General features: G+C 39.9%; 1 protein-coding gene across 2 annotated transcripts in view; it reads right to left on the bottom strand.

Annotated features, from left to right (window-relative positions):
• The window catches only part of SLC25A13 (solute carrier family 25 member 13), a 94610-nt gene that overhangs the window by 16074 nt on the left and 64203 nt on the right, over window positions 1-14333 (bottom strand). For both annotated transcript variants that reach the window (XM_026036271.1, XM_026036272.1), the window contains exons 12-14: window positions 14063-14115; window positions 12898-12978; window positions 1713-1853 (exon numbers count right to left, since the gene is read on the bottom strand). In XM_026036271.1, the coding sequence (XP_025892056.1) occupies window positions 1713-1853; window positions 12898-12978; window positions 14063-14115 (275 nt within the window). The remainder of the gene's footprint in view (window positions 1-1712; window positions 1854-12897; window positions 12979-14062; window positions 14116-14333) is intronic.

Raw genomic sequence — 14333 nt, forward strand, 5'->3', positions numbered from 1 at the left:
ATGTGCACACACAAGGAGCAGGGAGAGACGGTGGGACAGAGACAGCAAAAGCCATAAAAAGCCCKCGGGAAGGAACCTTGTTCTGGGGGAGTAAATGGACTTGATAAATAACCAATGAATCTGTGTTAGCTTGTGATTAATAACAGTGCCTGTTTCAACGCAGAGCGGTGCTCTAACTTGCTCCAGTTCAGAAGAAGATATATTCCTGGTCAGTATTCCTACTGTCAAACACAGAAATAAGTCATTTTTGTGATCTGAGGTACTAGTGCCATTTAAAAATGTAAGAACACAGCGAACTCTGCTCATTAACAAATACAGAATGTTCAGGAAAAGAATAATATCTAATAAATGCTACTTTATTCAGCTAGTCTGTCATTCTTTCTCATTTTATGTTTTATTTTAACTAAGTCCATAGCTGCTCTCCATCCCTCTGCAGCCTCAGGGATGCAATACGTTTACGATATCCATGTTTTCAGTTGTAAATGCCTGCCCTGATCAGCACCATAATGTCATTTACTGGGAGTTTATACAATAGCATCCTTCAGTAAAACACCTAAAAAATTAGCAAGTCAATTTAAGGAGAAAAACAACTCCCTATTAAACCCTATTCAGACCTGCTACTTCTCTCCAGGCCAAAACATACATACATCTACTCATGGGCAGCCCTGCTCTTTGTGATGCTAACAGAACAATTTAAAAGGATTGCACCCTTAAAAACAGAGCTGAAATTTAAGTATTGTGGGGCAGGGGGAGGGGGCTCATTAGGTGTTGGTATCTTTTATTTGAGTTTACAGTTGCACTGCTGTAAATAAGAAAAAATAAGAAAAACGGGAATCCTGCTGGCTGCACTGGGAATTCTCCAACAAATGGAGAGCAGGAAAGCTTCTTCCTGTAGAATCTTGCAAGGCCTGCAACTCACCTTGCAGAATCTGAAGAAACACCACACGATGCTCTGCAGGACATGGCATTTGTTATGGTTCTTGTTTCAAAACTGTGTGTAATGGTTCTCTCAAAGCATTCTAGACATTTCACATTCCTCCATATCTCCTTCAGTMTAAAAAGGCTTTATTTATATGTATGTACTTACTCATGCATGTGAGGACAACAATGGTGAAAGCAGAAGTATGGAGTTGGTAGTGTACCCTTTTAAAAGCAGCTTTTCTCAACAACATTTGTGGTAATGCTCTTCCTAAAACGCCAAGGGCAAGCTTCAGTGGTTTATTTCTATGCTGGGGTCCCATCGTCTGTATTTCTTTAGCAGTTATTGCACTGCAATTAATTCCCATCCCCTGATTAACAATGACATCTGGAAAAGCTGCTGTRTGAAACTCAGAAGAGCAGGAGCACRGCTCCRAAACTGTTGGCTTTGTGTCATGAAAACAAGTCTATTTTTACAGCAGGTAGAACATCAGGAATCACAGACTCATCGTCAGTGAACAATACTTAAATCCAGACCTGCTGAAGTGATAAAAGACATTCTAACGAGATCCAAAAGAGCCACATGTTTAAAACCACAACCAGAAGAAAACGAACAGTGTCTTCCTTGAAACAGAAATGAAAAATGAAGATATCTCATTACAATGGAGAACCAAAAAAAAAAAGTAAATGGCTTACACATTATGAAGATAATGACTCTATTCAAACCAAAAGCTTTTGACTTGAAATATTCACAGTTGGCTTTTAATTACATATAGATGTATAGAAAAAGTTACCTTGTAGAGACCAAAGAAGCCTAAGTCCCGTAAGACAGTGAGGGCACTAACTCGTGGACCAGTAGTAATTTCTCCAGCCACCTGTAATCGAATCTTGACAATTTCTAGGGGGTTGGTAAAGATCACTTGAGATCCTCCAGCCTGAAATTACAAGGGGAAGACAATATGTTAATTATTAATTACATGCAGTATCTATTCTGTTATATTCCACAGAAGACGTTTTTAATCCTGCTGCAGTCCGTTAAGCTACCAGCAAATGTAAGTTTTAGTAGCAGTCAATAAACTGCAGTTCATAAGGTAGAAAYCTACCCCACATGAGATGAATGGTCAGGAAAGAGAGAGGAAGCAGCTCAGCCAGTGACACTGCAGTTCATCAAACAGACACTAGCTCAGTTCTTGCTGCAAGAATACACTCACCAACACCGATTTTTGCAGTACTGCCAAGCCAAGAACATTGTAAAGCAAGTCATAAAATGAAAGGAAGAATTAGTAGCTAAGTAAAGAAACTGAGATCTGCATGCCAGTACYTCGAAAGCGAAAACACACTACTGAGGAGTAAGAGTCTGGCAGGGACTTCTTCAGCTTTGGCATGAGTTCATAAAACAAGAACACATGGATTCCAAAGGCCAGAACTGCAGACAATCTTTGGCTTCTTTAAAGCCCCGCTGCCTTACAAGTTTTAGTGTCATTAAATGCTGTTTAACAGCCTGAGCCCCACACCATTTGTGCACCAGGTAACGAAGGTCTACAAACTTTAAGACTTCATTAATTAAAAATCTAAATGATTTGAATTTTTTAGTGGACATTTGTTTGCAAGATGTCACTCAACTGATTTAAAAAGATTTAAAGATCTAAATCACAATGGTGGCAAGTGTATTATACTTAAAGTACATCTTACATGCAATATGAAATGTAGGGCATAAGCTTTTTGCTATACCGATAAGCCCTGCATCAAAAAATTTAAAAGAAAAAACTGCATGACATAACTGAAACATATTCAAGTAATTCAAACTCTGATCAAAATTCATCAGACTGCCATTCCAACTTCTCTTAACTTCTCTTAATAATCCGACCCAAGAGTTAGGCTCTTTTCTAAGTTCTAACATCATAAACTATGGAAAGGGCAAYCCCTAATCCCTCACTCCCATCACAACAGAACATTTTTTTTGTAGAAGGTAATGACKAAAATTAAATCAACTGTATTTAAAAGCACTTGCATCTAGCCATCTCTAGTATGCAAATGCTATGCGCATGTCTTTTTTTCAAGTTACTAAAATGTTAAGAGAATTAATCATACTTCAGATTAACTATCATTCAAAATAAAAAGCTATGCACAGTAATATGGTTTCAATAATGTGCTGAAGAAACAGCAAATCGCACGACCAACAATTCTTGCCTACCACTTAGACTGAGCATACACAGTGTGGTTACAAATTAAAGTCTTTACATAACCCCCAAAATATCCCAAATGTTTCCTATTTTGACCAGAAAAAGCATGCTCTTGTGCAACTCAACTGGTTTTGACTTTCAAATTGGCATAATTTAATTTAACTGCATTTACCAAACCAGAATCCTGGTACATATAAAACTGCTATTCTTCTTGCCATCAGAAATTAGGATGATAAATTATTTGGCACATTTGTTGACTTAAGTTTTGCACTAAAAAGAAACATATTAAGTAAATAAGTTTTCAAAGAATTGAGATGGTTTCTTTTCCTTGTCTACTCATCTTGCAAAAGCTTCACATGAAAAAATCTTGGAAAGCTCTTTTATGATGAATTACAAATTCCTAAGTAATAAACATTTTGGTTGATGTATTACAAATATTAAGTGTTCCCACATGACATTATACATTTTTCTTCTTAAAAGGATGAAAGGCCAGCACTAGGTGATAATAGTCRTTTGTGAGCTCACTATACCACAGCTCTCCTCTAAAACACCCTGTTTAAAAACTCTCATCAACAGATCTGCATTAGCACAAACAAACTATTTTCTCTCACTATGATCTTCTCGCCGTCCATTGTGCCCCGACTCCACAGCTCCTTTAATTTTCACTATGGGAAAACCGTATCAAAATTCAAGAGGTGACAACAAAATTGAAGTGCAGTTTATGATTATTAATGCACTAAAACACTGGGTAATTTAGAAACCTACCAAAACCCTTGCACGTGTAAATGTGAATGCCATATTGAGAGAAAGATTCTAGAAAGATATAGGTGATTGTAAAGGAGAACAAAGGCCAGTAGTGTCAGCGTTACTCTAATGGTAACAAGGAGAGTAGGCAGGGCCGTCACCAGCCTCCCATTTAACCACCCCATGGGTAASTGCACCTCCCTGCTCCCCAAGCACCCCTGAATGAAGGCTCCTGCAGCCTCCAGCGAAGCCGGTTCGTGCCTGCCCAGCCCTGGTAGCTCCTGAGTTACTGGGCGTCATCCTTGGAGCCTCAGGAAGATCCGTGGTGTTTTCCTCGCCATTAAAAGTGCACCTCATTTTAAAATAAGCTCCCAAAGGGTAGCTATTTTGAAGTGATTTTTCGCTAGAACAAAYCCTGTTTCAGTTCAGCCAGTTCAAGCTTAAAAATTTCCTTCGCCAAGTGTCAAAACATCCTTCTGGGATAMATTTCACCAACTGTTTCACCAATTGGTTCGTCCCAGTGATGCCCATTTTTCTATATTGAAGTTAAAAATCTGATTACTCTCAATTCTGAATCCCATTTCACCTCTTTCGATCAATTTTTAAAATAACTAATGATCCGAACAGAAGAAAAAAGAAAAACAACCATTATTTTTCAGTTATTATACTTTTGTTAAAATAAGAACCGTAATTTTGACTTATTTATAGGAATATATACATGCAGACACTGCATAGACAATTATTTGTAAGCCACACAGGCTGTACTTTTCTGCAAGAATTTAACATTGCACCTAGTTGCAACTCGGTCCCTTTCTGTAACACCACAAGCATTTAGGGTCTTGTTTGGTGCAAAGCAAGGGGCAAAGGGAAAAACACCTCCATCTTCCCAGATTTCCCAGTTCACAAATAACTACAGGAAATCCGAATTACTGAAAAACATTCAATGTGCTTTAACAGACACACAGCTATGTAGGCATATACATACATATGGATTTTAAAAAATGATCTTTTTTTTCCTCCTTCATTTTTGCCATTTTTCAGCTCTCTATTTGGTATGATATCACCTCTCGATGGCAGTATAACCTTGGACAGTAACACGGTACTGACTATCACAGTCCTTCTTTACTGCTTTCCTGAGTGGAAGAAGGTAGTAGAAAATGTTCAGGTATTTTTTTGTCCATGGGGAAATTCAAGCCACTCTCCAGTGAGGGGAAGAAATGAACAGCTTAATAACAAACAGGGTTGTTGTCAAGTGTCAGAATGTTTTTTAGTTATGCAAACGTCTAAATCACCCCATAATAAACCTCACTGGAAATCAAGCAAATTTTCAACCCCAYCACGGTACTAGGAAATTTCCATTCTTTTCAGTGCAGCAGCATTTTGCGCACCCATACGGCCAGGGAAGGAGGGAGCACTTGCCAGACACAACCCTGCCGAGCAGGAATGCTGCAGGCCGCACGTGGAAGCGGCAGGGCAGTTTCCAGGAGCACGGAGCTTGCTGCTTGGKAAGGAACCTCCTTGCATTTCTACAGTCTTGGCCTGCAGAGCATCCCAGATTTTTTTCCTTTCATGACAATTAATACCCAACGGCACTAGTGTCTCTAACCTCCACGTTGATGTATCAGCTCCTTACAGCATCTTTGCCTGTTCTCAGCTAAGAGCACCGAGAGGCAGCCTTGACCTGTCTCCTGGCTCCCATCTACCTTGTCCCTTAGCATCTCTTAAGATCTTGCCCATGGCTGAAAAAAGGCATAGGAGCGTTAYGGAAGTGTTAATATCCCCCAGCAACACAGGATAGCAATTATGGCATTCATGGCAACTATCAGAATACCTATGCAGTACATTACATAATTATCTCAAATCGACCTGCAGTTTAAATCACCTGCACCCCCATGCTTACTCATCCAATTTACAAAKAGAGCAATAGGTGCAAGTCCTACCATTTTTAGTCAACTGTTTATCATACTCCTTAGTCCCAGGCCCTTACTCCTTGCCAGTTGCCTGGCAAACAACTTGTTTTCCTCTGTATTTACTATCATGTTAACTAAAGTTAGGGTTCCTCATGTGCTGAGAGCTGGCATACAAAATATAAAGACTGTTCCCTGTCATTTAAAAAAATAATAAAATAAAAAGGTAAAATAAAAAGGCACTCAAAGGAAGCATGAATTACCACTCACCATGTACAGTGAAGAGCAACTAATGCACAGAACTTAAATGATTTACCACTAAATCACATTCTGAGTCTATGACAAAATCAGGCTGGGAAGCCAGATTTAGAAAGTGCCRCTGCAGCGTTTCAAAGCACCCTGAAAGCTCTTGGAGTTCACAGGGCAGAAGATCTCAAGATTCATCAAGATGAATTCTGTCRAGCTGCTGCAAAGGTGATTTCATGACAGATCTGCCTGTTGCCAGAAGAGCTACTGAATAACAGACATCTGTCCAAAGTGACTGTTTTTCTTATATAGATTTCCACGGCGACAACCTTAATCATTCAGAACTGTGCATAAGGGCAAGCCTGGCTGGGTTCTCCAAAGGGCAGCTGGATGTGACRTGCTTCCCAGATAAAGCCAAGCTTCATAAGCCCCGGTGAGCCATCCCGTGCTGTTTCATTCCTCTCCTGCCTGTGGTCCTACCTACGCAGGACTCGGATAATGCTCCTCAGTGATGAGAGCCCACAGGGAAAACCCCTTCACTGCCCATGCCGGGAGGATCCCTGAGGCCTCAGCCACGTGCTGCTCCACGGCCCACGCCGGCTCAGGCTGAGCCTCTGCCTTGGTTTAACTCAGCAGGGAGCACCACTCACCTCGAGAAGCCTCCCTAAAGCCCACAYGTGCAGAGTGGGCCCCTTCACATGGGCACGTTAAAGCGCCCCGAAACAGGACCACGGTTAGGCCCAACAGGAGCTCGTTCCTGCTCCCGCTCCGCGCCGGCCCGCGGGGCACGTCCCCGTTGGGAGGATTTCCCTGCCACGCTTCGTTCATGGCACGGCTCCACAGGCACAAAGGCAAGGACAGTTTGTTTACAGACACCGACCGACTCTGCGGCACGGAAAAAAATCAGAATTGTGGATTTGATATTTTCTACTTTATAGGTAATATAATTCGTCAGAAGCCTAGCCAAAAAATCCAAGTGGAGCCTACTTGATTGGCATTATAAAAGCAATTAAGTTACAGACCTGTCAAATATGTTAACATTTGGCTCTGTCTGCCTTTACTTGTCTATTTTGACTAGCTGTGGAATCACTTAATGATTTACAGACCTTCCAAGTCTTAAGGTATGGTAGCTGCATTAAAACTATGACCCATTATTTCTTGGTCACATCATAAATTACTGTGACATCATAAATATCTTCTCTTTTTTTTTTTCTGTCATAGAAAACTAGATTTTAAACCCTGATTTGAGTTTGAGGGTTTTTTTGGAACCTATTCTAGTAAACATTAAAATATCTTACTGCCTTTTAAAATAGGCAGTAATGAAGAATAGGAGAAGCGGATGTGTAATAAAATATAATTGTCAAACCAATTATATGTTTTAAGCTATAAAATATCATCAAACAATAATTTTCAGCCATTCTTTCTAATACAACGGTAAAGAAAAATATTGAATGCTTTTCAAATGGAAAGAATATCAAGCATGTTTGTTGCAAAAAACATTTTTTTAATACAATCATCTGTTGTACAATCAGAAACGTAACAGCCTAAACCCRTCCCTCCTTTTCGTTTTTCTTTTGCAATATGTAAAAAAAATCCTTTTTTTTTCCTTTTGTTGTTTTTTTGAGGTAAGAAGGGAAGTCAAGAAAAAGAGGAGAAAAAATAGGGAAAGCATCTCTAACTGCTTATGGGAAAATATTGTTGGAAAAAAAAAATAAAATAAATTAGCTTATCCAAAAGGAACATTCAAAACAGAGTGAAATCACATTCTAAGTTCTTCGTGCTCTCAGGAAGGCCAGTTTAAACAGGCAGGACTGGCTGAAAGATGCAGAAAACTACTTTTAAACCATCCAGACCTACAAGGAAATGTGGGGTGAGGCCAAAGCAAAGCAGGAGCTTCCCCACCCCTTGGTGCTCCCTCCTCGAAGGGCTCTCGTGTTACTGTGTGTTCCCTTCCTGCACTTTAGTGTAAGGCTTAAAACCCAGATTAGCTGCAAATTAGTTGAGGACAATTAAAACAGAGTGGAACTGAAGCCCAGCTAACGGGAAATGGGAAGACAAATTTAAGTTCAAATATGTATGATCTCTTTTGTAATAAAAGCTTAAGGATGGTTTGAACCACTATGTTGAAAATAGCTGCAATGCAAGTGCACGGTATTTCGGGGGAAAAATTGAGGAAAAAGTTCCATAATTAATTATGCTATATTTTGCTTTATCAATTATATTAAAGTATACTTTAAAAATAAAAATAATTAAATTAAGTGAATTTTATATAAAGAGAAAATAGACTATTTTAATTTTAATTATGATTTTTCAAAAAAAAGTGCCTTTCAAACCTTTCCTTAAATAAGAAAGGTGAAGCTGGGGCTTCTAAACATGCATGCAGAACTGCCCTTGACAGTAATGGAAGCTCCATTCACCGACTGCAGAGAGAGTAGACCTCTTAAAGCAAATCTGCTACGAGTTCAAGAAAGACACACCATTTTCCTTCAAAGCTAATATGAGTAATCATAAAGAACACCATTATTTCTTAACTATCTCAATAAGCTACACCAAAACTTTTAGGTCTGATCGTGGTTGCTCTTTTTTTTCAGCTATCACACAGAGATGATTTTTTCCCCGGCGTACATAATGCTGAGTTTCATTTTACCCAGAACTCGGATTTCCTTGCCAAATAAAATAAAATTTTATCAGATTTAAGTTTCTGAATGAAAACAAGAGTGACACTTTCAGTTTCCTTTACCCTGCAGCTTTAAAAAAGCGGGATTTTTGCAAATAAGATACYTAAAAAGAGAGTGGGAGTTGGAGTGCTCCTACCTCTACTACACTGCCACAGCAAAATGCAGCTCCGACCTGGACTTATCTTTATTACTTTCTGAAACATAAAACAAATGTTGTGAGTAGCTTAGCATTAAACTAGCTACACTGGATTGGTTGTTTGGCAAATTCAATCTGGAATTTAGTATCCTATTGCTGCACATGAATTAATTCGGGGTGGGTTCAGCACACTTTCGAGATGAACTCCATCTTAACCATACCTAAATTTTTTGTTCCACTGCAGAGCTCTGGTTGTCCACGCAGGTCCAGTGTACTTCAGCTTTATTACGATTCCTATAAAACCTCTAGAAATATGCCCAAAATTGTCTTGACAGCTTAAATAAAAGCAGATCTGTACGGGGTCTGTAACTGTGCTGTGCTACATGATTTCAGCTGGCTAACAGTGAGCACACACTGGGCAGCTGGGAAGGAAAAAGACTGCGAGTGCCCGGAAAGAGCAGGGAGAGCAGGAGGGAAGGGTGCAAAATAAAACATTTTTCCCCTMTCTTGTAGAACATGAGGCCTCTGATTTATCTAGATATTGCTCTGGTAAAGTCAGACAAGCCCATGTATGTTTTATAGCCATTGCTTTTCAGTAGTACTACGATACTTCTTCCATTTTTCTTAACATTTTGTTTGTATTTTTTTGATGATTCTTTACTTGGAATCTTTGCACAGTTGCTTGCAAGCACAATGTAAATTCTTCAAATGAACGTGCAAACGTGCAACCTATGAGCACAGTCATAAAAGCAGCTTCTCAAAGCCCCAAAACCATGTTTATGCTGCTTTTAAAAAGTGGCAATATTAACTGGCTAATAAAACTCAAAAGAAGCGGGTAATATTGTATCAAAAACACATCATTTTTTATCAAAAAAATTTTAGATGGATAAACTAAGAGAATTATGCAACCAATCTCAGTTTAAGTATTGGTTTTTTTTTCTTTAAAATATGAAATATATTTAAAGATCAGAAAAGAATGTTTCCCCCCCCAAAAAATTGTACTTACAGCTGCCCCAAACTCATTTCTTTATCCAAGAATTCCTTAAGGTAAGTTATGGGATTAGTTCAAATCAATCCTTATCTATTTTTGCACCTTTTAATTTGAGGAGATTGTGGGTCAGCTCTGTGGTACGGATGCCAACCAAATCACAGCTCTCCCGTATCACCGCGGTGGTGATTCCAAAGTCTTGGAAGCAAACACTTTCACCAGGCTGATAATCATAATGATTGTATCGAACCCGCATGAACCAATGCAGATACGAGAGGTCCAGGGCAGCGACCGTATCTCTCCGTGGCTGCTGGGCACTCTGCAATCCTGTAAGCTATGTGTAGTTTCACCATTTTGCTAACAATTTCCATAATCACTAGAAAAGGCTCTGGCAAACAAAGGAGAAGGGAAATTTTGAGTCAGCACAGCAAATTAAATACCAGCTGCCCTTAAGATGCTGCACAAAACCAGAAAGGTTGTATTTTTAAATGTGTGGGGGGATTCTCAGAAAAAAAAAAAAAAAAAGGGAAAACAAAAGAAAAAAACCCCAACCATGTCAGAAAACTCCTCACTTTCATCTTCACATAATGAAAAGCCATGAAGAGGCTGTGAGCTGAGCTAAGTGCCGCGAGGTCACCAAGTAAAAGATCTTTCTGCTTTTTCTTCCCATTTTYGCAGGAGAGAAAACAGTTTACCAAACAGAAGGGACTTGTTCAATGGAACAACCCGCCTCAGCTGCAAGTGCCCAAGCCAGCCATGGGCACTAATTCTCAGTAATTAGGAGGCAGGGATTGCTCCTCAGGGACTTAAGAGTCAAGCCTGGCAGAGGGCAGCTATTCAGGTGATACTGACCCCTTCCAAGCCCTTTGTGTCCCTAAACAAGCAAATAATCCCGGGCCTCTGCCCGCTCCTCCCTGTCAGGCACCCATAGGGCTGCTATTAAAGCCATGAAAATCCCGCACGCGCCTCAGCACACGCATATCCCACTCCAAAGAAGCACAGAAAAAAGGGAGATTTTACAAAGGGAAATCGCAGCCGAGATCTAGATGTGCAGAGTGGAACTGTGGTAGGGCAGGTTTCTTTAATAAAATTCATCTTATTTGGCTGCCCTTTTTTTAGACTCTAACACATCATGCTCTTTGCCTCCCACATAAGTGATTACTACGTTTTCAAATGAGGTAAAATCCGAGCCTGAACATTTTCAGAACGATTCTACAGTCTCATTAGAGCTTCCACAGGAATCAGAAGTTTCACTTCGGCTCAAACAGAAACAAAAAGTTAGGCCGGTKCAAGGCTGAAAACTTCAGGGAAAAAAAAAATTGCTTTGGAATCTCATATTTTTAGCACTTATTTACACCAACACAGAAAAATTAATCTCCTTTCCCCCCCACAAAACGAGGCTGTGCTTGTAATGACAGTCTCTGTTGCTASTCTGAATTGGGTTTAAAATTACAAAAAACAAAGACCACCTGCAGAAAAGGCAAGTTGCAGCCTATCTACCTGGCACGAGACTAGGCCCTTAAGAGGAGCCCTCCACTTAAAAGCAAACCCAGGGCACTCTGCCACCGCACGTCTGCTGCTGCCGCGTTATGCAGCACCTCGCGGTGAAWCCTCCCTTTCAAGCACCAAATGGGACACGCCAACATCTACAGCACGTTTCAAATGTGCCTCAAGCCACCTCTGTTTTAAAGCAGCCCCCCAGTTTACGAAGGCTACTGGCAAAAAGCAGCCTTCTCCTGAACGGCAGCTCTCCGGTCCTGCATTAAAAACTCCCCGGCAGTCAGTAAAATCACAAAGCGAGATCAAATGACATTTTAAATGAAAAATTTGCCGAATTCTCTGTGGCTGCTACGTTCATAAGATGTTTTATTAGCGCGAGGGGCAAATACTTTTTCCTCTGCAAGGACTTTATTGCATTTCTCCCTCATTTACAGCACGGACTTACTTAGGATGGGACTTTAGAGACCCACATTCTTCTCTCCCACCTCCCCCCTTCTTTTTTCTTTTTCTTTTTTTTTTTCTTCTTTTCCCCTCCACTGAATGCTCCTAAAGTTACAGAACAAGGGGATCCTACCTGGCAGTCTACAACAGGTCAGTGATCAAACAGAAGGAGCAGTCAGAGAGCAGCCAAATCCTGCCCCATCTCCTGAGAACTAGGGAACGGCGGCGAGGCACCTACTGAGCCCAAGATACAATTATTGGGCTTTAAGTTGTTGGTCCATGGAGTCTTCAACACAGGTAGAAGCTGCTTGAAAATGTGACCTCATCTGTCTTATGACAGCAGAAACAAAGATGGATTGAAAATATACCAACATTGCTGGGCCCCAGCGATCAAAGCCACTTTAAATAAACAATGTTCTTTATCTATAAAGGGCACTAGGCTTTGGGCAACTATTCATTTTACCTAAAGTATTTACATTTGCTTGAACAAAATCAATACCRCAGATAAAGCGAGCTGTAATATTAACACACAGAACTAGACCAAAATGTGAAATATTATCATTCACCCGGTAATACAGCAGCTGTTCATTAAGATAGTACCTCGTGCAAAGAAAACAATCTTAACAACTTAGTGGGTTTTAAATACAGCCTACATCCAGGACTGCATTATGTACTCAGTTAACATCACACAGCCTACGTGTGCTGTGAACTCAGGGAAGCATGAGTAGTTTTTGCCATTTCAGAAAGCTCGTATCACCGCAGAAAGGGAAAATTAGTGGGCGCAACAACACATCAGGAAAGGAGTGACGTGGCAGAGTGGGTGCCACAACGTAGTAACTGATTATTAACTTCTGGAAAGGTTAGCAGGAATCCTGTTTAGGCCGTAAGCTACAGGCAACATGAAGAAAAGTCATTCTTTATTAAGGAAACAAACTCTAAGCTGTGAGAATTATATAAAGCAGTTGAAAGGCATGATGCACAGCAACATTTACCCTTTCCTCAAGAACCGCTGGCAAATCTAGGAAAGAACTGAGATGCTCTAGCAGAGTCTGCTCTTTCACTGCATCTGTGGTCAAACAGAAGCCTCAGTCTCCACAGTTAATCTTACACATTGCAGTTTCATAGAGCTTGTCTGAAGGAAATTCAAGATACTTACGCAGCCACCAGCAAGAATTTCTGCAGCCAACGGGACAGAGCCATCTTTAGTTCTGAACTTATCTCTCACGAAATCATTGACCTTAAAAGAGAAAAGAAAACTGGTAAATTTAAAGAATGAAATTAAAAGAATGGAAAACAGACTCATCAGCTGCACCTTTCATGTAGAACAAATACATCCAGATGATGGATGGGGCTGACATGAAGCTACCAAGCTGACAGGTACTAAATAAATCTTAGGTTATGTATGAAATATTGTGAAATATTGTGAAAAGACAAAGGATTATGTCTTTCAAATAACAAACTTGGAGTATCAGAGAATACAATTAGGAATTTTTGGGAAAAAAATAGGTAACATTCACTGGCTTAAATAACAATAAAACCATCACCTGAAATTTAGTATGATTACATTACTTCAGATTTTGGAAATGCTTACTAAATTTGCAAATTCATACATAGCTCCAAATAAATATCAGAATGTTCAACAGGGATACAATGCACAGCGCCAAATATCTCTCTATTAAAAAAAAAAAAAACAAAAAAACCCTTACTACTAACTTTTGTGAATAAGCAGTATACCATGATTTGGTTATAACAAGAAATTCTTCAATGCCTTCAAATSAAATCATTGAAGGAATACAAAACCACACAAGGAAAACATTCAGGAACAAAGTGCATGCAAACAAGTTGCTTTCTTATCGGCCCTCTGCTACATGACCATATTAAATCTTGTCGTGTTAGAGCAGAAAATACAGGAACCACACAGAGATGCAAAAGCAATGTCCCTCCAAACCCAATAAGTACTTATTATGCTTTGCCAGGAAATAAAACCGAAGGCCTGTGCTACTTACAAACAAGCAGATGGACTAAACAAGCGGGCTAAGACTCGTTCCACTCTGGAGCAAATCCAGAAGCAGGAGTTTTCAATCAGATTCTTAAAGGAACAACGTAAGTGAGCGACTGGCACGGCCCTTGCAGTGGCCCAAAGGGAGATGCAAGGAGCTGCTCGGGGCCTCTGCAGCTAGGTCTGCATCTGGCCAAGGCTCTGCAATGCGCTCTGCTCTGTTCCTGACCCCTTTAAGATGAGAATCTTAGATGTTCTGATCAGAATTAGTCAGACATAAAAATGAGGAGAAATTTAAAACAATCCACAATCACAAACTTACAGTAAGTTTTATGGCCTTTTCGGGTGCTACTCCTAATAACTGTGGTAACAGACCTGTAACATGGAAAGAGAGAGTTCAATGCATGCAGTAACTTAGTATTAACTAAACAAATCAACAACCGTACGTGGAGATCACCACCTAGAAACAGGGGCAATTTTTACAGCAATTTTGTGTTATTATATTTAATGAGGGCACTTAAACATTCCATTTCAAGAACAAACTTTGTGCTGCCACTTCGAGTCTGAGTAACTTCCTATATATGTATTTTAGT

Source organism: Nothoprocta perdicaria, unplaced genomic scaffold (assembly GCF_003342845.1).
Source record: "Nothoprocta perdicaria isolate Ctin4 unplaced genomic scaffold, notPer1 scaffold_174, whole genome shotgun sequence".
Lineage (NCBI taxonomy): Eukaryota > Metazoa > Chordata > Aves > Tinamiformes > Tinamidae > Nothoprocta > Nothoprocta perdicaria.